This window comes from Phycodurus eques, chromosome 16 (assembly GCF_024500275.1).
Source record: "Phycodurus eques isolate BA_2022a chromosome 16, UOR_Pequ_1.1, whole genome shotgun sequence".
NCBI lineage: Eukaryota > Metazoa > Chordata > Actinopteri > Syngnathiformes > Syngnathidae > Phycodurus > Phycodurus eques.
Genome location: NC_084540.1, coordinates 18,525,368 through 18,552,299, shown reverse-complemented (window position 1 = coordinate 18,552,299; position 26,932 = coordinate 18,525,368). Strand labels below are relative to the sequence as shown.

At 44.3% G+C, this 26,932-nt stretch overlaps 1 protein-coding gene across 1 annotated transcript; it reads left to right on the top strand.

The window, feature by feature from the left end:
- Positions 1-988: 988 nt before the first annotated feature.
- Positions 989-26,904, top strand: ints1 (integrator complex subunit 1). The gene is made up of 48 exons (XM_061700274.1): positions 989-1,185; positions 1,486-1,553; positions 2,541-2,831; positions 3,113-3,309; positions 3,413-3,550; positions 4,003-4,162; positions 4,236-4,341; positions 4,428-4,614; positions 5,346-5,491; positions 6,185-6,326; positions 6,415-6,591; positions 6,672-6,780; positions 7,301-7,421; positions 7,502-7,579; positions 7,645-7,802; positions 8,434-8,530; positions 8,607-8,698; positions 8,969-9,029; positions 9,106-9,303; positions 9,375-9,504; positions 9,705-9,884; positions 9,957-10,106; positions 10,188-10,367; positions 10,459-10,563; positions 10,803-10,970; positions 11,056-11,167; positions 11,311-11,469; positions 11,558-11,704; positions 11,788-11,886; positions 11,999-12,123; positions 12,320-12,574; positions 12,646-12,805; positions 13,086-13,217; positions 13,308-13,479; positions 13,623-13,746; positions 13,817-13,932; positions 14,010-14,097; positions 14,205-14,446; positions 16,147-16,276; positions 16,951-17,084; positions 17,166-17,358; positions 17,688-17,812; positions 18,439-18,548; positions 18,635-18,748; positions 18,845-18,915; positions 19,682-19,773; positions 19,886-19,995; positions 20,107-26,904. The coding sequence occupies exons 2-48, from the start codon at positions 1,499-1,501 to the stop codon at positions 20,217-20,219; spliced, it is 6,549 nt and encodes a 2,182-aa protein (XP_061556258.1). The 5' UTR covers positions 989-1,185; positions 1,486-1,498; the 3' UTR covers positions 20,220-26,904.
- The last annotated feature ends 28 nt before the right edge of the window (positions 26,905-26,932 follow it).

Here is a 26,932-nt window from a genome sequence, read left to right as displayed (position 1 = left end):
CTGGTGTATATTCCCTACCACCAACACCTTCAGATTTCAGATCAGGCTTGACGCTGACCATTCCTGGCAGTTACCTCACATTTTCCCCATCCAGATGTTTTGGCATTGTTCTGGATCTCTTGCTAAGCCGTACACTATCGTAAGTACACTTCCCATATGACACTACTGAACATTCCACTGACTTCACCCAAAAAGATGAAAACACTTTACGTAACCAGCTGGAACCCCCACGCCCCGCATCCCCAATTGTTTTTTTTTTTTTTTTTTTATTGTACATCCAGTGGCAGAGGCTGATATGTAAGACTATTTCAAGTATATACAATGCTGAAAAAAAAAAAAAATATATATATATATATATATATATATATATTGATGGCATCTCAAGGAAAGAGTGAGGGATTGTGCAATGTTCAGATGTTCACTATGGGTGGGGCCACGTTAGAAGAACCATTACATCATCAGTTGGCTGATTCTGTCAAGTCATTTATGGAGATTATTAACCGAGTGGAGTTTCCATTACATTGCATTATGTAAAGTAATGAAGTTACAGGTAACCGCAAACATTCGAGACCAAATGGCACTTTCATTTACGTATCACGGAAACTGCTGCCACCTAGTGTTTGATTGGCGGAGTTAAAATCTGAAAAGTCATGCTGCGACAGAGACTCCTCGGTTTACACCACACAACAATTCGACGTTACGAACGGGGCGCGGCGCAAGAAGGCACGCTCAGTTATCGCCGTACTTACTGTTTTCCCACACTGTATATAGTATTTACTGCATGACTGTACTTTTGAAATATGTTCCGACTTGTGTTCCAGTTCGTCATAAACCGAGTAACCCCGTAATCGCTGTTAAGAAAATGACAGCAAAGTAGATTTGATGGGCTGGATTGCATTTATCCGAGCAGCGTTAGTTAACCGGACGCACGCTAGGTGGCAGCATTTCACCGCCATGCTCTTTACCGTGCTTGTTTGGTTCAGCGAGGAAGACGCCTTCGTAATCTAGGCTCTTCCATCCATCAGTACCTTTTCTGTCATTTAGCGATAACTATAAAACACAATGGGGTGCTGATCAAAATCACTTTTGCGAAAAGATTTGAGTCGTTTTAGATTCAATTCTCACCACATCTCACAGCGTTCGGTTTACTCAAAGGTTTCCACCAGTCTCTCTGGAGCTGTGACTGTGAGTTAGCATCAGCAATAGTTGTTGTTAGCCTAGCTTTAGCACAAAATTGATTAATAACCTGTGAATTGAGATCGAATACTACTACGACCCGCTAATGCTTTTTTTTGTTTGTTTTAAAAGTCTGATCGTACAAGAAGTTATTGCGATGTTCTGGACCCTGCTTGCGCGCTAAATGCTCTTTTTAGCATGTAAACAATAGCTGACGTTCCACTAATCTTACCGATTTGTCCTTTTGTCACACACGGAGCATCCTAACATATGACGTGACGCGGTGATCACCTGCTGTGATCGTTTCAGACACTTGGTCGAGATGAATCGGCCAAAGCCAACGGCCCTGCGGCGGCCCAGTGCTGCGAAAACATCGGGTAAGTTACATTTATAAAACAAAATGTCATGTCAAGGCATTCTGAAGACAAGACTGTCACTCTCAGATGGTGACTAAAACGAGACAACAATGCAATAATAGCAGTATATAATATGAAAAACTATAGTGGGGCTGGGCAGTATGGCTGTAAAACTAAAGTTGCCCTGAGTTTATCCATCTTCTGAGCCGCTTCTCCTCACGAGGGTCGCGGGCGTGCTGGAGCCTATCCCAGCTGTCATCAGGCAGGAGGCGGGGTACTGAACTGGTTGCCAGCCAATCGCAGGGCATATACAAACAAACAACCATTCACACTCACGGGCAATTTAGAGTCTCCAATTAATGCATGTTTTTGGGATGTGGGAGGAAACCGGAGTGCCCGGAGAAAACCCACGCAGGCACGGGGAGAACAAGCAAACTCCACACAGGCGGTAGCGGGGATTGAACCCGGGTCCTCAGAACTGTGAGGCTGACGCTCTAACCAGTCGCCCACCGTGCCGCCCTTTAGTTTTTTTGTTGTTGTTATCAGTATGAAGGAAATCACAGGAGGGGGGGAAAAAAAGCACTGGAAAGTCATATTACCTCCAATAAAATGATCGACGTAAATGTTTTTCTTTACGGACAAAAGAAAAGTAAGTTCTTGGTAATATTTCACATTTGTCAAAACGTATGTAAACACAACAACAATTTAACATCATAAAATAAGCAGTCAAACTGCATGGATCAAAAAGTAACACTAAACCCCCTGCAGCTTTCTCATGCTCTTTTCTCATGTAGGTGTACAAGTGTGGTGACCTTGACAAAATATTTGTGGCTTTGAAGAACATACCTCAGACCTCCATTTTTATCTGATTATTCAATTCATCAATTGGACAATTGATAGGATCATCGATTCTAAAAATATTGAAAAGTTGCAGCCCTAGAATCAATGACTCGACCATCCCTATGAAGCTGTGATTGGTGTAGCAGAAAAGACTTTTTCCCATTCTAGGTCATCCCCCACCCGGAGACTTCATCGCTCTGGGCTCAAAGAACCAGGGCGGCGACTCTAAAGCCCCCGCTGTCCTCCTGAAGCCGGCCGCCGCCGTTCTACCTGCTGACCGCAAGAGAGAGACTTCCTCCGCCCTCCCGTCCTCATCGGGGCTGTCCAGCCTCACCAAGCGGCCCAAGCTTTCCACCACGCCCCCGGTCAGTGCCCTGGGACGCCTCGCTGATGTTGCGTCTGCGGACAAGAGGGCGATATCACCCTCCATTAAGGAACCATCGGTTATTCCTATCGAAGGTAATTCCCAGTTGTTTGACTTGTATTAAACGTTTACAAATGCCATATAAGGCTGGATTGACTTTGCAGGTCCAGTTGCGCAATTCCACATCATATTATATGTGCTTACGCTGCACTCACATTGGAAGATATCAGATTTTTGTTCACATTTGCAAAAGGCATGATTCTGATCCGAAGCTATCTGATTTCACGCGTCTTTTTCTATTCATGCTGCTCTGACCCATATCTAGATTGTGTCAAGTGTTTTTTTGTTTTGTTTTTTCCTTGTGTGTGTGCGCCAGTTTCACCGGCGCTGCTGTTGGACGACATCGAGTTGGCAGAGTCGGAGGGCAACGACGAGCGCATCGAGGGCCTGCTGTGTGGCGCGGTGAAGCAGCTCAAGATGAACCGAGCCAAGCCGGACATCACGCTGTACCTCAGCCTCATGTTCCTGGCCAAGATCAAACCCAACGTGTTTGCTACGGAAGGAATCATAGAGGTATGGGCTTTATGTGTTCACAAACACAACATTGTTATTGTTTGATTAGCGAACATTTGTAAAAATATTTTTTTTTCCTTTGCTGGTTTCATATTGCCTTTAGGCCTTGTGCAGCCTCCTGCGTCGAGACGCTTCCATCAACTTTAAAGCAAAGGGGAACAGCCTGGTGTCTGTGCTGGCCTGCAATCTGCTGATGGCCGCCTACGAAGAGGACGAGAACTGGCCCGAGATTTTTGTCAAAGTGAGGATGTGCCCTGAAAATGGATTTATGCATGCTTGTGTTATGGAAAAGTGTTTACTAGCTTGAAATGACTTGCAAGCATACACATGTTCTGGCGATGTCGTTTTAATTATCCATTTGATGTTTGTGTAAGGTTGGACAAAAAAACAAAGTTATTTCACATGTCACAGTAAACCCACTGAATTGACCTTTGTTTATTTGAGTCTCTCGGTATTAAATGGTCCGCTTTTATGAGCTCACTCTTCCACTGATGAGTCTTTTAAAACTGTGAAAAACGAATTTCTACTCAATAAAAGAACATACATTTTAGGAATATCCAGCAAGAAATCAAATTCTATAAGAAACCCCAAAGCTACACCAAAAAATGTACTTATTTAACTAACATACCAAAATATTAGAAAATTAGCGATTGCCACATAAGTAAAGGCTTCAATATAATATGGCATTTTCAGGTGTACATCGAAGACTCCCTCGGGGAAAGAATCTGGGTGGACAGCTCTCACTGCAAGAACTTTGTGGACAACATTCAGACGGCTTTCGGCACCAAGGTGCCGCCCAAAAGCATGCTACTGCAGGCCGACACGGGCCGAGCCGCTGGAGATCTCAGTGCAGGTATTGACCAACACGCTGGCGTTTCAACTTTTTTTCATACTGGAAAAACCCTTAAACTCCTATTTTATTTTAGGTAACAGCCCTCATCCGTCAACCCCCGATGAGGACGACAGCCGGGCAGAATTGCTTATAGCGGAGGAGAAACTCAGCCCCGAGGATGAAGGGCAAATTATGCCGAGGTAATAAAACATATCGATGCGAAAGTGGAATCCAAAACCAGACGATTGCAAGTCATTTTTAAGGCTCACTGTCTGGCTCACCGCAGGTATGAGGAACTAGCGGAGAGCGTGGAGGACTATGTGCTGGACGTCCTGCGGGATCAACTGAACCGCCGGCAGCCCATGGACAACGTGTCACGGAATCTGCTGCGCCTGCTGACCGCCACGTGCGGGTACAAAGAGGCTCGGCTGATGGCCGTGCAGAGGCTGGAGATGTGGCTTCAGAACCCCAAGGTGAAAGACTACCTAGAAATATTAGTGCGATGTTTACTCGTGCGACTTACTGCTGTTCACGTAACAAGACCGACATAGACCGCTCGCCAATTCCTCTTTCAACAAGCCATTGCGATTGGCCGAAGTTTTGACAAGTGAAATTTCCCGTATGTTAAAGACGTACGGAATTATCAGGTTCAATATTTTTTTTCTTCTGTAGATGTTTCCAGAGATCAAGTCATTTATTACTTCAGAGGAATAGGAATATTTAGAACTGCTTCCATCTGTATTTTTCTGTTTGATAGAATCCTCAAAGTAACAAAAGAGGCATGTAAATATTCACTGTTAAGAGGCTGAATTTCCAAGGATTTGGACAGTTGTAAATTAAACAATGTCTCTTGAATAAACCATTAATCCGATTATCAAAATAGTTGTTGATTAATTTTATAATTGATGCGGTGTCGATTAGGCTATGAATTGTTGTTCCTGAAGTTTATATATAAAAGGATATTCATGACGAGTTTCTTTCATACGCTTGGAATTTCCCTGTGTGGGGCTTGAAAGAAAGTACGATTACTAAACATTTTTGAGGGGGGGGAAAAATATCCACACTAGACGTGCAAAGTACAAACGAGGGGAAAAAAAAAAATACTCAAAATGTTTATTTTTTTTTTCTGAGATGGATGGTAAGATCCAGAAGAATAAATGTGGAGTCTTGTGTCTTTTATTGTGACAATTCTGCACTTGTACAGTTGACCAGGCCGGCTCAGGACCTCCTCATGTCGATGTGTATGAACTGCAACACGCACGGAGCGGACGACATGGAGGTGATCTCCAACCTGATCAAAATCCGCCTCAAGCCCAAAGTGCTGCTCAACCACTACATGCTCTGTGTCAGGTCTGTGCAACCGCATTTTCACAGCCATTTAATGCAGCAGTACTGTACCTTGACTTATGAGGGTCCCGGCTTATTAAGTACAATTTATTTGCTTTGTGTTATGAGCCAAATTGAGAGTCAAACACACAAGTACAAAATGAGAACACTTGCAAAGATATGCAGTGTGCCAATACCCATGCCCAGGCGCATATTCGCTAACAGCCGAGTTGGGCCAACCCGACTTCAGCTCCGGACATTACTCATTAGGCCACGCCCCGTAAAGGACTCATTTTCCTCGCGGGCCGCATTATCGTTACGGTTTCCTTCAGAGGTCCGTTGTGACTGTGAAACCATATAAATCTTTAATCGCCTTATTGTAGTATTACATATACATAACAAATGGATGGATAACTAGTTTTTAAATCCATCCATCCATTTTCTGAGCCGCTTCTCCTCACTAGGGTCGCGGGCTTGCTGGAGCCTATCCCAGCTATCCTCGGGCAGGAGGCGGGGTACACACTGAACTGTTTATTTCCATGTGGAATATTGATTAAATATATGAGTAAATTTAGTCATAAGCGTGGTCAGTCAACGAATGAAACTTGTAGGCTAAGATATCACTGTACGTGGTGTTGCACACACTTAGTAATCTTGGTACCGTAAATTTGAAAAATGGCTTTCATTGAGGCTTTCTGCTTCTTGTTGCTTTGGCAGGGAGCTTCTGAATGCACACAGAGACAACCTGGCCACGATGGTGAAGTTGGTCATCTTCAACGAGCTGTCTAATGCCAGGAACCCCAACAACATGCAGGTTCTTCACACGTTGCTGCAGCACAGCCCGGAACAGGCGCCGAAGGTGCTTTCATTTTCAAATTTCCTGCAGTACCATCTTGGATGTAGGCTCGACATAAATGTTTTTTTTTTTTTTTTTTTTTTTTTGGTAGTTCTTGGCGATGGTCTTCCAGGATCTACTCACCAACAAGGACGACTACCTCCGTGCCTCGCGAGCCCTGCTGAGGGAGATCATCAAGCAGACCAAACATGAAATCAATTTCCAGTCCTTCTGCTTCGGTTTGATGCAGGAGAGGAAGGAAACCACCTACGTGGACATGGAGTTCAAAGTAAGCGTCTCGGTCCTGCTTCTCGTCAGGCTCATTTGCTTCGATGCGCAAGTTTGACTTTGTTCTCTCCCTACCTGTAGGAGCGCTTTGTCATCCAGGTGACAGATTTGCTTACCGTCTCCATGATGTTGGGCATCACAGCTCAGGTCAAAGAAGCCGGCATCGCGTGGGACAAAGGGGAGAAGAAAAGTGAGTTATTTGCATTATGATGGGTGCCTCAAAAAAGTCATCAATTTTAATATATAGTTAACTACATGTGCAAGGCTAGTGGTTCTCAAAATATTTACATCAGGTACCACCTCAAGCAGTACTTGGCTCTCCTAGTACCATCATAATGATCAACCTTAAAATACATTAGGGTAGTGGGTCCAAGGATTCATCAATAACAAGGCTGAGGTTTTATTCCTAAAAAGTATATTAAATAACATTGCAAGCCATTGCAACATTATGCACAGTTCAGTTTTAACATTATGAATTATTATTAATTCAATATAGAAAAAAAAAAAAACTACTTAAATGCCTTTTCATTGCCTGTGAATGTCATGCATCAAAAGAGAAAATGTAATACAGTAAACTAACAGTAAACATATGTTAGTTTTTACACATCTCGTTAAAACTTGAGATTATTAGCTGTAATGTAATATTTTCTGGCTCACCCTGCATTTAGTAGCGTTAACATGAGCCTTCCTGCTGACATGCTTTGCTGCAGACCTGGAGGTCCTGAGATCCTTCCAAAATCAGATCGCCTCCATCCAGAGGGATGCCGTATGGTGGCTTCACACGGTGGTTCCCACCATCAGCAAAGTGGGCGCCAAGGACTACGTGCACTGGTGCGTTTTGATGTCTCAGAGCATGGTTTTTGTTTGTAAAAACCAGTGTGTCATATTTCTGGTATTTCTTCTCTCCACAGCCTTCACAAAGTGCTTTTCACGGAGCAACCCGAGACCTACTACAAGTGGGACAACTGGCCGCCAGAGAGCGACAGGAAGTGAGTCGCCACCGGCCGTCTGTTGACCGGATCGCACTAGGCTGAGTTGTCTTTCTGCTCCTCAGCTTCTTCCTGCGTCTCTGCTCCGAAGTTCCCCTGCTGGAGGACACGCTGATGCGCATCCTGGTGATCGGGCTGTCTCGCGATCTGCCGCTTGGCCCGGCGGACGCCATGGAGCTCGCCGACCACCTGGTCAAGAGGGCCGCTGGCGCTCAGTCCGACGGTAAGTGAATACCCTCCAACTCTTAAATTGAAATAGACATATTCTGCATTTTGTTACACTTTAAAACAGTTCCCAAGATTATGGTGGCGGAGCTCAGATTATGGAGGAAAAAAAGCGAGATCTTGGAAAGATAATAAAAACATTTTCACTCATGGAGTCAGCACTTCATACTCTACAATGTGTGCATGTGGCATTTTGACACGACACAAATACTCCCCAACCTCCGCTGTGTTGACAGCGAGACCAAAAAACGTCATCGGGTACAATCGGAAGCTAACACCGTTAGTTAAAGCTAATATGTGCATCCAAGAAAACCCAATGCAGCTCTGCTTACCTTTTGGCTTTGGCACTCATGGGGGACATGTGTGTTTCTGCATGATAACGTTTCTGACAGTGCAACTACTTGAAAGTGGCTCTGGAGCTTCGCCTTGCCCAGCTGGTCATGCCATAGGCAATTGTTTTGTTAGCCTTCTGACACATTTTCAGAACTAGCTAGATAACAAATGATATACTTGGTTGTTTATTTTCATACCTGATGTTGGCCAGGCACTCCAATGATCCAACAATTTGTCATTAATATGTTAATTTTACATAATCTCCCTATGTGGACAATGTCTCCTCTCCTCAACAGATCTGGAGGTCCTGGTTGTGGAGCGGATCCAGCTCATTGACGCTGTGCTCAATCTGTGCACATACCATCACCCAGAAAACATCCAGCTGCCTGCAGGGTACGAGACTTTTCAAGAACTCGTGTGTCACTCATGTTTGCAGTAAAGAATAACAAATGACTCCAAATGTTTGAAGGTACCAGCCTCCAAATTTGGCAATCTCCACCCTTTATTGGAAAGCATGGCTTCTGCTGCTGGTGGTAGCTGCATTCAATCCACAGAAAATAGGTACTGTGCTTAACTTTCTTTTTTTTTCCACATCTGTATTGGCAAAATTATTGGGACACCTTGCCATTATACCGCCAAAAACTTTGAACAAACTTTGCTCACAATGTCGGAAGCATACAATTGGTCAAAATGTCTTCAAGTGGTTCCCACCATGTAGTTATGTGCTATTAGACATTTATTTTCCCTCATGGGATTCTGTCTGTCTGTCTGACTAAACTCACTCACTCACTCTTGTCATCTATTTTAATAATCCATTATTTTCCTTTTCAGGCTTGACTGCCTGGGATGGTTACCCTACCCTAAAAATGCTCATGGAGATGGTTATGACCAAGTAGGCGCCCCCTCATAAGAACTATAATTATTCCCAATTTTCAAGACCCTCGACCTAAATGTTCACACCTCCACAGCAACTACACGTACCCGCCTTGCACCGTGGCGGACGACGACACAAAGACTGAGATGATCGGTCGCGAGCTGCAGATCTCACAGCGGGAGAAGCAGGAGATCCTGGCCTTCGAGAGCCACTTGGCCGCCGCGTCCACCAAACAGACCATCACGGAGAGCAACAGCCTGCTGCTCTCCCAGCTCACCAGTCTGGACCCGCAGTAAGCTCACACGACCCAACCAACGTAGTAGTAAGTTCAGTCTAAACGGGGTGTGTTTTGTTTGTGCTCAGGGGTCCGCCTCGTCGACCTCCACCTCAGGTTCAGGAGCAAGTGAAGACCCTCAACCAGTCTTTACGTCTCGGCCATCTTCTATGCCGCAGCCGCAACCCGGACTTCCTGCTCAACATCATACAGAGACAGGTAGGTAGGCACTTAGGTACTGTAGCTTACTGCGCAACACAAGGCAAGGCTGGCATGCTGAATTACGAATGATATTAAAGATATGAAAAATATGTAATAAAACAAAAATGCTGTCTACAAGATCTTAAAGATATGAAAAATTATAAATATCTAAATAAGGCTTGTGCAGAGTTGCCACTCTATGCAACTTCCTCGTACAGGCTTCCTCCCAGTCCATGCCATGGTTGGCAGACCTGGTCCAGTCCAGCGAGGGGTCCTTAGACGTGCTGCCCGTGCAGTGCCTGTGCGAATTCCTCCTGCACGATGCTGCGGACGACAGCCTGCACATAGACGATGATGATGAGGGAGGGAGTAAAGAGCAGAAAGCCAAGAGAAGACAAGTACTTCTGTTATTTTTTTGTTTTTGCTTTGGATCTTTACACCCAATCTTAATTGTAATTTGTTCCCAATAGAGACAGCAGAAACAAAGGCAACTCCTCGGACGACTTCAGGATCTTTTGTTGGGTCCCAAGGCCGATGAGCAGACAACGTGCGAAGTTCTGGATTATTTCCTGCGTCGTCTCAGCTCCTCTCAGGTGGCTTCGAGAGTCCTGGCAATGAAGGTAGTTCTGTTTTAATCAATAACCTGCGGGCTCATTGTGCTGAAAACCCTATTTCACCGTTCACTGTACACTCATGTGCAGGGCTTGTCACTGGTACTGACTGAAGGAGGTCTGAAGGATGGAGAGGAACGGGACCAGCCAATGGAGGAGGACTCTGCCGATGCCGAGCTCCTGCCGGTGTACCAGTGGCTGCTGCAGGACCTTCCCAAACTCCCCATGTTCGACAGCGTCCGAGGCATGACGTCCACCGCCCTGCAGCAGGTCTGCACTGCGAGCATTCAAACATTTGAAGACGATCACCAGTACAGAATTAGCTTTTTAAGGCCTTTCTTGTGCATTATGTCTAACCAAGGCCATACACATGGAGACTGACCCTCAGACCATCAGCGCTTATCTCATCTACCTGTCACAGTATGCACCAGTGGAGGAACAGGCTTCTCACAATGACCTGGCTTTGGTAATTACTCAGATTACAGCGAGATACACACGATTCACAAAAACAGAAGAATTGGGACAGAATCCAGTGAGAGTTTGGGCTGGACTCCTTAGTTCCCACCCAGTCTCAACTTTGTTAAACATCTCCCAGCATGGTACAAATCTCCTTTCTCGTCTTGTCCCTGTAAATGCGTTGGGCAGCTTTGCTTATACTTTTGTCCACATAGTACTTGTTTACACAAACTTCTCGCTCTCCTGAAGGATGTGGCCCGGCTCATTGTGGAACGCTCCACCATCATGAACAACCTCTTCTCCAAGCACTCCTGCAGACCCGAGTCAGAGGCTGTCCTCAGCGCTTTCCTCTCCATCTTCTCCACTTACATCAGGAGGATGAGGAAGACCAAAGATGGGGAGGATCTGTACAGCTGGGTACAAGCCACCTCCACCCCCACACATGAAGTCCGATCTTTCTCACTCGATTTACTGTTTTCGGGTTTTTTTTTTTTTTTTTAAGTCGGAGTCTCAAGATCAGGTGTTTCTGCGCTGGACAACAGGAGAGACCGCCACCATGCACATCCTTGTCGTCCACGCGATGGTCATCCTACTGACTCTGGGCCCTCCTAAAGGTGGTCCTTAAATAAAATGACCTGAAGGGCATGCTTATTATTAAATGAATGAGGGCTTTATTTCGAACAACAAAGTAAAAACAAACCGACAAAGTTGTCAAACAATAATAAACAAAAACATTTGTGTTGTGTCAACACTACAGGCGAAAGTGACTTCTACAATCTTTTGGACATTTGGTTCCCTGACAAGAAACCATTGCCAACTGCCTTCCTGGTAGACACGTCAGAGGAGGCCTTGCTGCTGCCTGATTGGTTGAAACTGAGGATGATTCGATCTGAGGTGCCTCGATTGGTGGATGCAGGTACTGCTTTGACCACAATGTGTAGCTCCTCTTATCATTGTTCTTTTTGTAAACACACATTGTGTACCTCTATACCTTTCACCCTCAGCATTGCAAGACCTGGAACCTGAGCAATTGCTACTGTTTGTGCAGTCGTTTGGAATTCCCGTCTCGAGCATGAGTAAACTGCTGCAGTACTTGGACCAGGCCGTCACTGTCGAACAACGGGCACTGGAGCAGAACATCATGGACAAGGGTAGGAGTCTGGCGTAGGTAATGCTCCTAGTGGATATCTTCCTTTTCTGATTACACTTGGGTTGTGTATTTCCTCTGCGACAGACTACATGGCTCACCTGGTGGAGGTGCAGCATGAGCGAGGTGCCACCGGGGGGCAGGCTTTTCACAGATTGCTGATGTCATTCCTTCCACCGCAGAGAGGTCAGGTGGCTTCATCTTCTCTCACAGGACAATTTAAACTCAGATGACTCTAATGTAAGTCGCTGTCAAAAATAAATGAAAATATTGTAATTACTGATATTCCTTCCCACAGATGCTCCTGAATCAAATAAAGTCAAAGTTCCAGTGGAAACGCCTCACGGCGCCGTTAAGATGAGAGGAGCCACACAGCTTCATACAGTCGGGCCTGATGATGACCTGACAGGCTTGATGCTGAGGGTAGGAAACACACACATTGGGTTAGAATGTTTCCAACATAAATCATTGCTCAACATGATTGGTCTTACATTTGTCTATGTTCAGTGCAAATGACTATGCGATTGTCTGCCAGCGGGCTCCAAAATGTGAAAACGATTCAGCTCTTTTGTTCTGTTTCTTAGCGGGCGCCACTCCAACTGACCTTGTTCTTCCGCAGATATTCCCATTGAAGGCAGAGCCGCGCTGGCCCAGCCCGCCCCCCGGCCAGCTCTCCCTGGCCTTGCAGCAGGCTCTGGCCAAAGAACTGATGCGGGCCAAGCAAGGTCAGGTTCATCAGGCCGGGCTGGCTCTGCATCTCCTTCAGGCCATGGCCGCCCTGCTTACCTCGACCCATGCCGGGCCCATCGTTCTGTCCATGCACCGTAATCATGCCCTCGCTTGTCCGCTCATGCGTCAGCTTCACCTTTACCAGGTATATATACTAATCACTGTTTATTATGACGTATTCGACCCCATTGTGGTGACATTTCATTCTACCCTCAGCGCCTTGTGCCGCAGGACGTCACCTTCTCTTCCCTATTCCTTAAAGTCAACGTTGAGATGCTCATCTGGCTTGACAATCCCTCCGTGGAGGCGGGCCCACTAAAGACTCTGCTCAAGTCTTTTATTGGCCAAAATTCTCACACACACAGGCACAATGATGGTGAGCTTTCTAGACGGTGAAGATTTCATGTGAATGATTTTTCAAGTGAGTCACTTGTGATAAAATCATCTGACTGACCATTTACACTCAAACTGTGAGTCTGAATGGATGTCTGTATATGTGCCCTGTGATTGACTGGCAACCAGTCCAGGGTTTTGTCCGCTGTAGGCCTGAAGTCGGCCGCGATTGACTCCAGCTCCCCGAAACCCTGAACAGGATAACAGGTGTAGAAAATGGATGGACGGAGGTTTCCAGTTAATTTTTCGCCCCCCTCTTTCAGTACGCTCAGGCTTCCTCCACCTGGCTGAGGCACTGGTGTATCACAGCGACACTGAGGTGCCACTGAGAGCCATCATAGCGATGCTGAAGGACGGAGAGAGATGTAACGCAGAGGCGGAGCTTATTGGAAAAGGTTGTAATTATAGTTTGACAATGATGGGAAGATTTGTCCTCTTTGAACTGTGCTGCTATTGAATGTTTTGTTGTATTTGTCATTATTCAGTCTTACAAGGGCTGATGGAGACCAAGTCTCCATATTTGGAGGAGCTGTTGTCTCTGTTGATGACAGTCAGCACCCAGAAAGGGCCGGCCGGCCCCGTTGCCATGGTTATTTCTTTACTGCTGCAAGAAAGCGAGGAGCGGGCCGTGAAGAAGGACCCGGACGCAAATTCAATGTGAGTGCCGCAATTCTGTTTTCAACACCGACAGCAAGATGTTATTGGAGGTCATAGGCTTAATCAGCTTTGTGTCATCTCCTCTAGAAGTGGTTTGGTTGAAAATTATTATTATTTTTTATTTTTTTCCCCTTTCCCGGCAGCTCCGAGTTGACAAAGTCCGGCCTGAGCTCGGGCCTACTGGTGGGTTGGATGGAGTATTTGGACCCCGAGGTCACATCAGTGTGTCCCGACCTTCAGCAGAAACTCTTGTTTGCCCTCAACAAGGTGAGAGCCTTCCCCTTATCATGTCACACCGCAGTGGTTTCCTTTCCTGATAGATCTTCCCATCTCTCAGGCGCGAGGTACTCCGGCCTACAGGCCTTACCTTCTGGCCCTGCTCACGCATCAGTCTAACTGGTCCACGCTGCTGCAGTGTATCAGCACTCTGCTCAGCAAGCGCAAAGACTACAAGTAGAGTACAAGTAGTAATATGGCGTAAGGTAAAGTGTGTGTTTTGTGTGTTGAATATGGTGTAAACCCCTTTTCAGACTGGACCCAACGTCAGCTCTTGATTTCCTGTGGGCGTGCAGTCACATCCCGCGCATCTGGCAAGGACGTGACCAGAAGATCCCTCAAGTTTGTTCCAAAACTAGACAAGTCCACTTGTCACCTCTGGGGTGGTGGGGCGGGGGGAATAAATAAAAAAAATAAAGTCTCACGCCATTTTGTTTGTGTCCGTACAGAAGAAAACGGAGATATTTGTGATGCAGCTGAGCTCCGAGGAGCTCATCAGCCTTGTGGATCTGATCCTGGCCGAGTCGGAGCTCAACTGTCGCGGCGAGAGGAGCGCGGCGGAGGAGGAGGTGTCCTGCTCTCTGATCCAGGCCCGGCTGCCTCTCCTCCATTCCTACTGCAACGGCCACCTGGACAACATCAAGAAAGTGTCCGAGTACCTCATCAGCTGCACCAAGAAGTGGGAGGACAGGTTGGTATTCATCACATTGACATTGTTAAAAATGTATTAGAGTTGAGGCCTCACATAGTACAGAGTACATATCAGCACAGTCGCACAGCAATTGGACACTTGAATAGATGTAATGTAACGCTTTTCTCATCTCTTTTAGCCACAGCTAGTACAAGGTACAAGGGTACAGTGTACAAAATAAACATTTGTACTAATAAAGGCCTCATTTCAAGTTGTCGTTTTTTTCCCCCAAATAAATGCACTTGAGTAAATAGATGCCCTCGTAACTGTTATGTACAATTATACAATTATTTATGAAACTGCAAATGACAATATCATGAATAAGAATTTGTTTTAGTCCAGCAAAATGTTCACTACACATAGTCAAATAATGTTTTATTTTATTTCTATTTATTTATTTTATAGTTTTGATGATTATACTGTAGCTTACAGCAAACAAAAACTCCAAATACACCACCTCAGGAAATAAGGAACAATCGTAAGGATTTTTTCTATAAATTAGGCAAGAATTAGCCTTCTGAAAGATATTTTCCAATGTGTTTAATGAATCTGTGTTTTATTTAGTTTAATTGAACTACTGAAATGAATGAACTTGTGTTATGATGTTGTTCAAATTTCTCAAGTTGCACCTGTATTTATTTTCATGGTGGTTGTTTGCGGTGGTGTAGATTCTGCACTTGTTTTACTGCCAACTGTTTCTTATGGTTTATTGCCCCAAATGTTGACAGTGTTGATCAAAAATTGATACAGCTCTTGTATTATATTTTATTGGATGTTAAGGTATATCTGTTGTTGCTCTCCCGAATTAACCCAGCCAGTGTGTTTTTAATATCTCGCCGCTGATTAACTTGGGCCAAATCGCGCCTGATGTGCCTTCCCTGTTGCCGATGAACTTTGCAGCCTCTCCTCTGTCAAGCCGCAACGCCGCAGACCAGGAAAAAACCCGATAATTAGGTCTATTGGTGTGAAATTAAAACCGGCAGAAGTCGTCGACACCGTGATCTCTTTAAAAGCTCAGTGCTGTTATAATGAAGCCGAGAGGATTAAGGCTCAAGCGCTAAACTCGCCTGTGTTGTGAGCCGCTGTCAGAGATCAGGGTGCAACTCTTTGTGGAGCCCAACCCTCCTTTTCACCAACGTGTCTTCTACTTATTAAAAACGCATTAATGAGGAAACTGCGGCCAAGGTCAAATAAAATTAGCTGGCGAATAACAGTATTTTTCTTAAGTGCAGCTGAGATGTTGCTGGTGAAAACACACCCAGATAAACAAACAAACAAAAAAAAATGCTCGGCCTTGTGTAAAGTGTATGTTATATTAAATAAGCTGCTGTTGATTCCAATTACACACCACCAAACGAGCGCCTCTTTACTGGCGCTCAAGGTCGCTCTGGCTGCAATAAACTGTCTCGTTAGCGGAGCTGAGCTCTCGCCCTGTGAGCGGCCTGTCTTAAGAGGATTTCCATGAAACTGCAGCAGACATGAAGGCAAACACTGTTGTTGCTTTTCATGTGCTCAGTTTGTGTCAGTGCGTGTGAATTGTTATTAACTGCGCTGTATGACCTTACATCAGTGAAGCTGGAAAAATTGTCAACTTAATAACATTAATACCGATGTTCAACCCAGCTAGTTGGAGGGATTAATGGGGGTTGTCATTTTGCATGTGGATAACAGTTTTTTTTTTGTTCCCCCCCCCCCATCAGTGCCATGAGTAAGCGTTGCCAGAACTTGCTTCTGCAAATCTACCTCCACTTCCCCGAGGTCATCCAGCACGTCGCCTTGCCTGAGGGCACGCTCAGCAGCGGCGGAACGGCGGGTGGCAGCAGCTGCAAGGTAAAGCCACTTTGTTAGAATCTCTGTTTGTATTGCCCTCGAGGGGACTAAAGTTGGATTTACACTGCAGGTCCAAGTACCCAATTCTTATTTAATGCCGATTTCTTTCTGTTTAAAGTCGTCCCCACGCCATATCACAGTTCACGTTTTGCCGTCTCACCGTATCGTGGATTTTAAAATCCTATATATCTAATTTCATATCGCATATTTTTTTGCTATATCACTGAATTTTGCTGTGATCGTTTTCCCACATGGTGTAATGTTAAGGCAGACTCATGTAGCAATAAGCGCAAGCCAGGAGGAAAGTGTATGTAAAAGACAACGTCCCAAGTTTAGGATCATGCGCTGGTCGAGTTCTTGCCCATTAAACTCATTCATCTGGAGTCATCCTGGAAAATCAAAGGGCCCTCCCAAATATGGACACACAGAATTGTTCAAAATGTTTTTGTATGCTAAAGAATGAACGGATTTAGGGGTCAAATCCTGCCCCAAATGGGCTCATTGTTATGGGTTAAAGCAACACCTGTTGCTTTGGCATGTGCTTGACAACCCGCAAATGAGATCCTCAGTCTTCGTGTGGACTCAGCTTTAGTGTTTATCATAAAGGGACTTTTTGGATTTTTGTTCTTATTACACACATGAAATAATGTTTTTGTTTTGTTTTGTTTTGTCAGCTTGACATGCTGGTCCACCGTCTGGTTACATTGCTTGCCGATGTAGTGGAATCCAAATCGGCTGAGGGACGCGTTTCTGACGCCAACCTCGCCTGTAGGAAACTGGCCGTGTCACATCCTGTCCTCTTGCTCAGGTGAGAAACACCCACGCACTTTCGTCAGCTGTTTATTTTTGTTCAAACTTAAACCATTAAACATCCTTTCTTCCTCTCCAGGCACCTGCCCATGATCGCAGGCCTCCTTCACGGCCGCATTCACCTCAACTTTAGCGAGTTCCGCCAACAGAACCACATGATGTTCTTCAGCAATGTGCTGGCCATCCTGGAACTCCTGCAGCCCCTCGTCTTTCACACTGACCACCAGAGGGCGCTTCAAGACTGCCTCCTTTCCTTTATGAAGGTCCTTAAGGTTGGTGGCACACTGCTAAAGTGGTAGACGGTGGCTTTGGCAAGACTGCGTGCAGTGTGGACTCTGTGGAGTCTCCTCACACCTCGATACTCATGACGCACCTTGATGACCAGAAGCTCAATGCTGGTACCGGGAACCAGCTTTTAGGGTTGAGGTTAAGTTACACCTGCACATAATACTATGACTTACCCGTGACTCCATATTGTTGTTTTGAAAACGAAAAGCTAGCCTCCGGTACCAGCATCGAGGTGCAAGGGGACTCCACATTGCGGCAATACCTGACTCGGCTTCGCACAGTTTTTCAATGGTGTCTTTGTTCTGATTTGTAGAACTTTCAAAGGAGTCGATCCCCATTGGTCTTCATCAACAAGTTCCTCCACTTCACTCAAAAGTACATTACCCACGATGCAGCGGCCGCCATTCCGTACCTGCAGAGGCACTCTGACATATTGCAGTAAGTCATGGCATCTTAAGCAAGGGTAGCCAATCTAAACTAGGGATGGCATGACATCTCGCTATTGTGATGACTAGTGTCTATTTTTAATATTGTACAAAAACACAAAAACAATCTTATTTTGAACATTGCATAAGCTTCACTTAAATATAACACTTTTACAAAAAAGATTTGACCTTGAGTTTCCGCCACACCACTGGCATGTCTCCGAGTCCACCTGCATGGAAAGGGTAAATCTGCTGGTTCTGTTGTGTTTGCCTTGGCCTCCCGGTTGCACTGCGGTGCACACATGCAGACAATGCATAGATATGATGAAAAGACACAAAGAAGTTCATTGCATCTAAGCTGCAGTAGTATAACCCGTTTTTGAAGAGTCGAAAGAATATAAATGTGGGCATTGTTACGTCATCTTTCTGTATTCTGTATATGCCACAACCTCAATGCTAATTTTGTTAGCCAATCTATGGCCTTTCACATTGTGTTAGCTTTAAGCTAGAGAGGAGTTTTGTAAGATGAGGCTTTTTTAATATATGTGTAATTCTATTTATTATGCTATTATTAGGTACATACAGCTAATGAATTAATCAAAATCTGTGATTGTTTTTCTTTTCAATCTCTTCTTCCAGGAGCATGAGTGCAGAAAATCCAGACTTGGTCCAGCTCAAGTCTCTGCTAGCCGGGCTCACCCTTCCTGTAAAAAGCTCCTCCACAGAGGTCTCTACCGAAGACGGAGATGGTAAGCTTTGAAAGGATTCCTTCAATTTATTCGTAATGTAATCCATGACCCCCTAGATTACAGTTTTCATTATTCATTTTACCCAGATGAGATTGCGGCCGGTTCCCTCCCTCTGGTCAACATCTCTGCGTCTGTTCCGCTGAGCAGCGCCGACATGACTACGTATCTGAAGAAGATTTCGAGAGGCGAGGCAATGGAGGGTGAGGCTGACTCGGCAGCTTTGGCCAGAGAGAGCGCCGAATGCGGTAGATTGACGGTGACTCACGCTGCGGTTTTTGCTTTTTCCTCCTCTTCAGATGTGTTGGAAGTGTTGATAGAGGTGGATGAGAAGTCGAGGAGGAGCCCGGAGATCATCCAGTACTTCACTGTGAGTCACGAAGCAAATAAGTGAGAAGAGCGCAAAGGCCTCTGGTTTAAACATTTTCACCTCCCAAATTATAATTATAGTTGCACCTTGGAAACAATCTTTTTGTTGGCAATAAAAAAAACTCACAATTTAATATGCCCTTTGTTAGAAAATAGATTACCTTAAACTTGATAATAATGTTTAACTCTATTTCAAGGTACACATGCTTTTAAATTGATTAAAAAAAACGAATAATTGACACTAATTATAACTGCCATAATTTTTTTCCTCAAAAAAAGGGGAGTGACCAGGTTAAAAAATAAATACGTCACGCCATTAAGCGGGGAATCGTGAAAAAATAAGCAGGGGGTTCTGAAAATAATGGGAATAGGAAAAAAAAAAAGAGAATTGGTGAATATGTGAATATGCGGGGGTCCACTATCATATATTAATATATATATATTTTATAGTTTTCTTTTTCACAGTGGACTAATGGTTAGCGCATATGTCTCACAGCCACGAAACTCTTTCTTTGTGGAGTTTGCTTTTTATGGGAGCACACCCACACAAGCACATGCAAAATCCACATGGGGGGGGGGGGCGGAACTGTGATTCAAACCCAGAGACCACTCGACTGTGAGGCACATGTGCTAATCACTTAGCAACTGTGGTGCCCAGGATTTTTCATGTCAAAGTGATATTGAAACCTGTCATTTAGATTACCACTATTAAACAATAGGAGTTGTCTAGGATGTCGTGTAGACTCTCACCAATGGGCTTTATGCAGAATGACCTGCAGAGACTCATGATGTCCTCGGAGGAGTTGTGTCGGAACATTGCCTTCAGCCTGGCGCTGCGCTGCATCCAGAATAATCCCTGGTAATGTCTGAATCAACCCAATTTGACTATAATTTAAAACTAAGAGGAAGTTTGATCCAAATGTACAAATAATTGTGACATTTGACCTCACGTGGATGTCTACGTCCTGCAGCCTGGCTAACGACTTCCTGCCGACGTTCATGTACTGCATGGGCAGCAGCGACTTTGACGTGGTGCAGACGGCTTTGAGGAATCTTCCGGAATACGTGCTGCTCTGTCAAGGTAAGACGAGGCGTCCTCGTCGGCACGAGGACTCCTTTGCTTGGGACTGCTGCGAACACGCCTCCCGTCTAAAACCACGTGAGTGTTTTCTTTTCTTCTTCTTTTCTCCAGAACATGCAGACATCTTGCTCCACAAGGCGTTCTTAGTGGGCGTCTACGGACAAATCGACACCAGTTCAATGATATCAGAGTCCATGAAGGTCCTTCACATGGAAGCAATTTAACTTCATTCAGTCGCATTCGCATGGAAAATGATGTATCAACTTTTTAATGGGCAGTTTATAGTCCAAACGCACATTTATTTGATTCAGGATGCTTTCTGAGGGGGAAACATACATTTTAGTTTACACAAGTGCATCTCACATTTGAATATTGTATAAGAGTTTTTTTTTTTTTTTTAAGTCTGTGGATTCAAAAAGTTAAATTTGTACTATACAATCCATTAAAAGGGAAGTTGCAGTTTTAAAACCACGAGCTAGATTTTAATGTAGCTTCACTTCACTAATCCTTCCCCCTCTTTCGAGTCCTTTACCAAAACTCCGCCCCTCACTGACGTGCACGAGCACGATTCTCAAACATGGCCGTTCATAATGACATGCGATTATGTAAGTGCATAGTTGTGATAGATGCTAACAGAGAACGCTGTCCAGTGTCAACAAAGAAGAAGCATTCCTAAGCTAGCATTTGCACCATAAACAAGCCGATGTTAGCTGCGGCTGCTACGTTGATAGCATGACTTATTTGTGATAGAGTGTTACAATAACAAAATGTTATCAGTTTTATTTTTGGAATGTGCAATTAATTATATATCAAAAAGAGGTGATAAACTTGCCTGTTCAGCAGAAATGTTGCTAATTCTGTATCACTTCCGAATCCTTAGCTGCAAAAGGTCCGTTGGTCGGCTTTTTTTTTTTTTGGGGTGTGTGGGGGGGTATTGTGCCCAGTTGCTAGCAAATGAAGGATGGGCAAAACTCCTGAAGCCCAAGCAAGCAGGTCACCGCAAGGTTAGAAGAGTGTGCCGGTGACCAGCTACATGTGTGCCTTTGAGTGCACGGTAAATGATTGACACCATGTCGGTCATGCCGTCTGTTTCTGATTGGTGGTTGTTGTTCCTCGGGCGCGGTGGATTCGTGAGAATCTAAACACAGGTACAAGATGGGGCCAGAGGGATGAGGTTGCTTTTTTTGTCTTTCCCCCCCCCCAAATCATTTTACTAATATACTACTGTCAGGTTTATACAGAAAGTTTTAACAAAATGACAAAAAGTGATTGTTTTGAAAACTTCAAACTCCCCCTTTGAACACAGGGAAAAAAAATTTTTCAGTCGGCCAATTCCTCCCAAATTTCAATGTTTCAAATCATTTAAATTGTTTCTTATGTTATATTCTAATTGTAAAAGATTGTTTATTTGCGTTTTTCGTTTGCTGTAAAATATAGGAATCCGGATTATTAAAAAAAAAGAATCATGGAATTTCTCAGTGTGTACTGAATCTATAGATGTATGAGTTTCACTTTTTGAATTGACTCACAGAGAGAAAAAAAAAACGTTTTTCCACAACTAATTTATTAGGGTTCACCTGTATATAAAATCAGCTCTATTAATTTGAATGTTTGATACTGAAACTCCAACAATGCTTGACTTTTTAAATGTGGGACCGCAAAGCCTCTGTATTATGGACTCAAGTCTTTGTCTCCACACCACATTGTTTGCCTGACACTTAAAAAGCACCCCCGGTGAATAAAGAAAATAAGAAAATACAGAATTTGCCTTTAATTTCATTTGAGTGAGTAGTGGAACAAATTTCTGCAGCCGCTCGTTTCGTCCAAAATGATGAGCTGAAATTGTAAATAAAACACGGCACCAAAGCCAATTATTAACTTTCATGTAAAATTCCAAAGACGGGGGGGGGAAAAAAAAGATAAGAAGCGGGCGCCTTTCAATTGGTTGCAGACAAAAGCGGGAAGCGGCTGTCACGCTGCGTGGCGGCTCGCTTCTCGCCGGCGCGCGGCAGGCAGATTAAAGGTTGTGATGAGCATGCCGCGATGGAAACCATTTTGCCATGAAAAGTGCGTCTTGTTTAGCCCCGCTGCCACCGAATTGATGTGAAAGCCTCTCCGCAGAGTCACAAGAGCCAAGTCAAACAGCGCAGGCATGCGGGCTCAAGGAGGAAAGTGGACTTCCCCATTGGAGCCAAATTAACCGTGGCGGTAATTGTTCAATCATTTCAAGCCAGAGGTCCGCTTTGATGACACCATGCGGACCCTTTGCCGCTGGTGTTGCGTTACGTGGAACTTGAGGATCCTCAGTAAGGCTTAGGCGTGCCCACACTTGTCGCTCAGTGGAAGCTGTCGCTCACTAATCAAAAGTCCAATAACATACTTGGACTGGATGAATGAGTGCAGCTTTTAGCACTACTCTACCTCTTTGTATTACACTGTAATACAGGAACACCATTTGGGGGTCATTTGCTTTAATGTATTTTTTTTCCCCAAGCTCACAGCTCGCCAGCCATTACTTTAGCATGTGTGTAATTTATACCCTTCAGTGTCTCTCAACCGAAACAAAGTGATACTCTGATGCCTCTAACACAGTGGTTCTCAAACAATTTACACCAAGTATCATGTAAAAAAAAAAACTTGGCTTTCCAAGTACCACCATCATGACCGACAATAAAATACAGGCGCATAGTATGCCTGCATGTTCAAAAACATCAGAAATGAGACGGGTTTTATTGCTCAAAAATATAGTTATTAACTCATTCACTGCCAGCCTTCCCAGTTGAATATGTGACTTCTAAAGCCGTCAATGGCAGTGACTGTGTTAATGTTGTAAGCCACTTTAACATTATGCACAACAGTGCACTTAAATATAAAAAACATAGCAAAAAAAGTACTTGAATGATTTAATTGCACATAAAAGTTAAATAAAAATTGTTGCTCAATAAAAATGTAAAAACAAACTGTTCTTAATTAAAGTTTATATGAACTGAACTGTACTTAGCCAGTGATTCTTTTGGGTACCACTAGAAGGAGCCCCCACCACTAGTAGCAATTATGGAAAGCTGTTTGCGCATGATATACTGTAAAATGCCCTTGATATCAATAATAGTAATGTAATAATAGTAGTAAGCTTAATAGTAATGAGTCAGATTAGTTTAACATCCATGTACTAGTGTGCTCTTTGCCAGATAATTCAGTGCACTAGTAGAACAAATAGGGTACACTCATAGAACAAATGTGTCTTACAACTGATTTTTACAATACTAGTGCCACTTTTGGCCTACTTGTACTAAATTAAACTTTACTAGTAAACTTGCCGTGTTGTGCTAGTAAACACTACCCGGCCCAACTGGACCATAGCAGTAGCACCAAAATGCTCACTGGTAGTTTTGCCTCACTAGAAACATGAAACAGCTGAAAATTGGCGACTGTGACTCCCCCACATGTGAGGGCATTACAGTAAGTAAGTATACTGTAAAAACCCAGCAAAAACGACTGCTTCAAGAATGCAATGTAGCCAGGGAACACTGTATATACAAACACGGTGCCCCCGTTGACATGGTCTCTTCCTGATGGCTTAATTGCACCTGTATGGTGTCCTATAACTCGCCGAGAGCTGTGTTTATGGTGATCTATCACCTTGCTGCACAAGTCCCGACAGCCTGGGCTCTTGGTCCGGCGCCAACATCCGATCGGCCGGGCAGCAGCCAGACGGAACGGCGATGAGTGACGGCGAGCAGAAGGGCAGGGCTGAGAAGTTAACAAACAACTGCTGTCATCATCATCATTATCATTATCATCATTATCATGACAGTGCCAGTCTGTATGCCCTGACCTGGCCACTGCTACGCCCGCTTGAGCACGTGATACTCGTATTGATCGCAGTGATCAGCTTGGCAGGAATGCAGACGCTCCCCGGTGTCTCAGCCGCCCCGCACCCCCGCAATGTGCCGCGACCTGCCCCGTCGCACATCTGTCTGCTCTCCATCTTCCTCTCCGTGGCACGGCGGCCTTAGATCATCTCCTCCTCGGCCACACTTGACTTGTGCTTGCCTGGAAAAGAAAAAACAAAACAAAAAATGTCTCCCTACTGCCTTTCACGGTGCCACTTTGATGTCTCAAGTGTGATTCGCTTTTGGATCGCGTCTGCTTTCCCTTGATGGCGCTGACATGAAAAGCGGGCCGCTGGCCTCTCTGGTTCGTCCCACAACCGCTGATCCACGACTAAAACAGTCGGCCCCGCCGATCTGCGGGATACGATTACCCGGGAAGAAGGAGGCATGAGGCGTTGAGGCCTCCTCAGGCGTGACACCCACTTTTACTCCAACTTAAACAAGACTTTTAACGGGTGCTGATTGAATTATGCCTTGAAACCGTTAAGAAATAGAATAGCCCTCCGCCAAGGTTGAGCTGCTAACAAAACTCTGACTACATTGTCGCCAGTGACTCTGGCAAGAACGAAGCAGTAGATGCAATGAAGCAACAACAAACAACAACAAAAACACAAAAATGACGAGTGATGAGCCCGCCTTTTGTTACCACGACGACTCGGGAAATAGTTTTGGATCGGGAAAAGCCGTCAGAGCAGCAAAACTATCGCTTTGCCCCCATCTTGGTGTCAAGGAACTATGTCGACGTGAGTTGAGGATATTCACATAGACAAAAGTTGTGCGTAGCTGCCATCGTGTGGCAGTTATAGGCAAGTGTAACCCTTTTTGGCCGGTGTCAAATTACAAGTAAATTTTTTCTATTCGTTGCAGGGTTTCGTCACTGTAGCTGCAAAACAATATATCTCCTCTCAAATGTTACTTTTTAATTAAAACATATTTATATATAAAGTACTTTTTGTCTAAATGAACAGATCAAAGTCATTTTTTAGCTCTGAAACTTTCTTCAAATGTTTTCTCGGGTGTTCAAATTGTGAGAGTAGAAGCCAAATAGATGAAAAGTGTCCACACAGAGCTGAGGCTGAACAAACACCATGTGTGGCGGGACTGTCGACTGAATAGACACCTGCGTTTGTCCCGGGCGCACAGCTAGCTATGGAGGATTTAGGGTCTGAAAGTAGTCCCTCAGCGTCCCCCTGCCAAAATTCTTTGCCTCTGTCTTTTTAAAGCCTATTGATCCACATAATGAGGGACAGAATTGGGGGAGGACTTGAGGTTGTGACAGACGCTTCTAAAGAAGACGCTGGTGGATAATTGAGGCAGGCCTTAAGGCCACAATGGTGACGGCTCTTGTCAGGCTTCACGCGTTGGGCCTCGCACTCCTCTCTGGTGGTTGCACAGCTCGCCCGGATGACACGCTAACCACGGAGAGAGCATTGTTTTATTAGCGGCGAGACAAGTGTTTTCCGTGGGCTTAGACAGCCACCGGTGAGACGTCCTTTCGGGGCGAACTTGGAATTGACTTGCTCGAGCTTGTGCTCCGTTATCAGAAACCGAACTCTACAGCTTTAGTCGTCCCTGGGTGGAAAGGACATTTAACAATCTGTCAATGGCTTTATGTCATTTGGTAGTGCCAAATGACAGCAAATGTTCTCTCAAGGCATTTTTCACACGGAGCACACTAGTTAGTGCTTTGAATAAAAATGCTTTTGTGAAATCGTGTCTGTTGGCATCATAACATGTAACTCATCGGCGTTTGCATGGGGAATTTGATCCCTTATGTGTAATTCCATGCGACGCTAGAAGAGATGGCGAGTGTGTGTGTGTGTGTGTGTGTGTGGAGGGGGGGTGATTCTTGGGAATGATGGGAAATGTAGTTATTCATTGTAAACATGGAGAGGAAAAGGTCAAAGCCATCACGTATAGAATTTTGAAAGAAAAGAAGAGGTTAATGGTTAATTTATGGGACGAGGAGGGACCAAAGAAGGGTCTCGCACAGGGCGCCATTCAAGCTCAAACCAACAACATAGAAAAACAAATGCAAAAAAAACAACAAACCATTTTGCTAGATTTATTTAGACTCAATTTAGTAGGGTACATTCTAATTTATATTTTCATTTTTGTTGGGGGTACTATGTTGCAAACTGCATTTTATTGCTGTTTTATTGATTTCAGTTAACACTGTCCAATGAAAAGCATGTATGTCCAAATGTAGTAAATATTTCCTTTTTTATCTTGATAGATCTTTTTTTTTGTATAAAAAGTCACTAAACTAGGAGGTACAACCTCTCATTGGACATTGACAATATGCTAATTTCTCCAGACATCATTTAACTGTCCAAAAAAGGCTAAGAGGAAGTTAAAAATGAAGTGACAATGGAAACACCATTGCACAAAAAAATATATGCCGGTTGATGCAAAAACATTTTGACTTTAACATTAGTTTATGATTACAAATTGTTTTGCAAAAAAAAAAAAAAAAAAACACACATTTTGAACATTTTGTAACACAAAATTAACACCTAAATGAAAGAAATGAATGAAAGACTTTTTTGCCACCTCATTCCCTTAAACACGGGGGGCCGCCCTGACACCCTCGGCGTGACGAGATACGATCTGACATAATGGACTTTGCCAACGTTACGATTCACCGCCCCCTCCACCACTTGAGCCCATAAAAAAGCGAGCGTTGTGCTAAATGTCGTGCGTCGACGGATGGTAATCATCAATTATGATTCGTCAGTGTGATGTAATTTGCAGGATGGATAAGAGCAACGTCTAATGAGAGCCTAAGTGAAGCCTGCGCTGTTAATGACATGTCACATTTTCGTACTCATCCGACTGAGGCTGACTGGCTTCATTTGGCTGTAATTCATTAGACAAATGTTCAGTCACTGCAATGCTGTGCAAACACCACACATATTCACTGCTGTTTTGCACACATTTTAATCTTAAGGAGCCAATCAGATTGCTGTACTACAGACAAAAATAGTGGGTTGATATTCATTTCACGGTACGTTTATGAATACATGAATTAATGAATATTTATG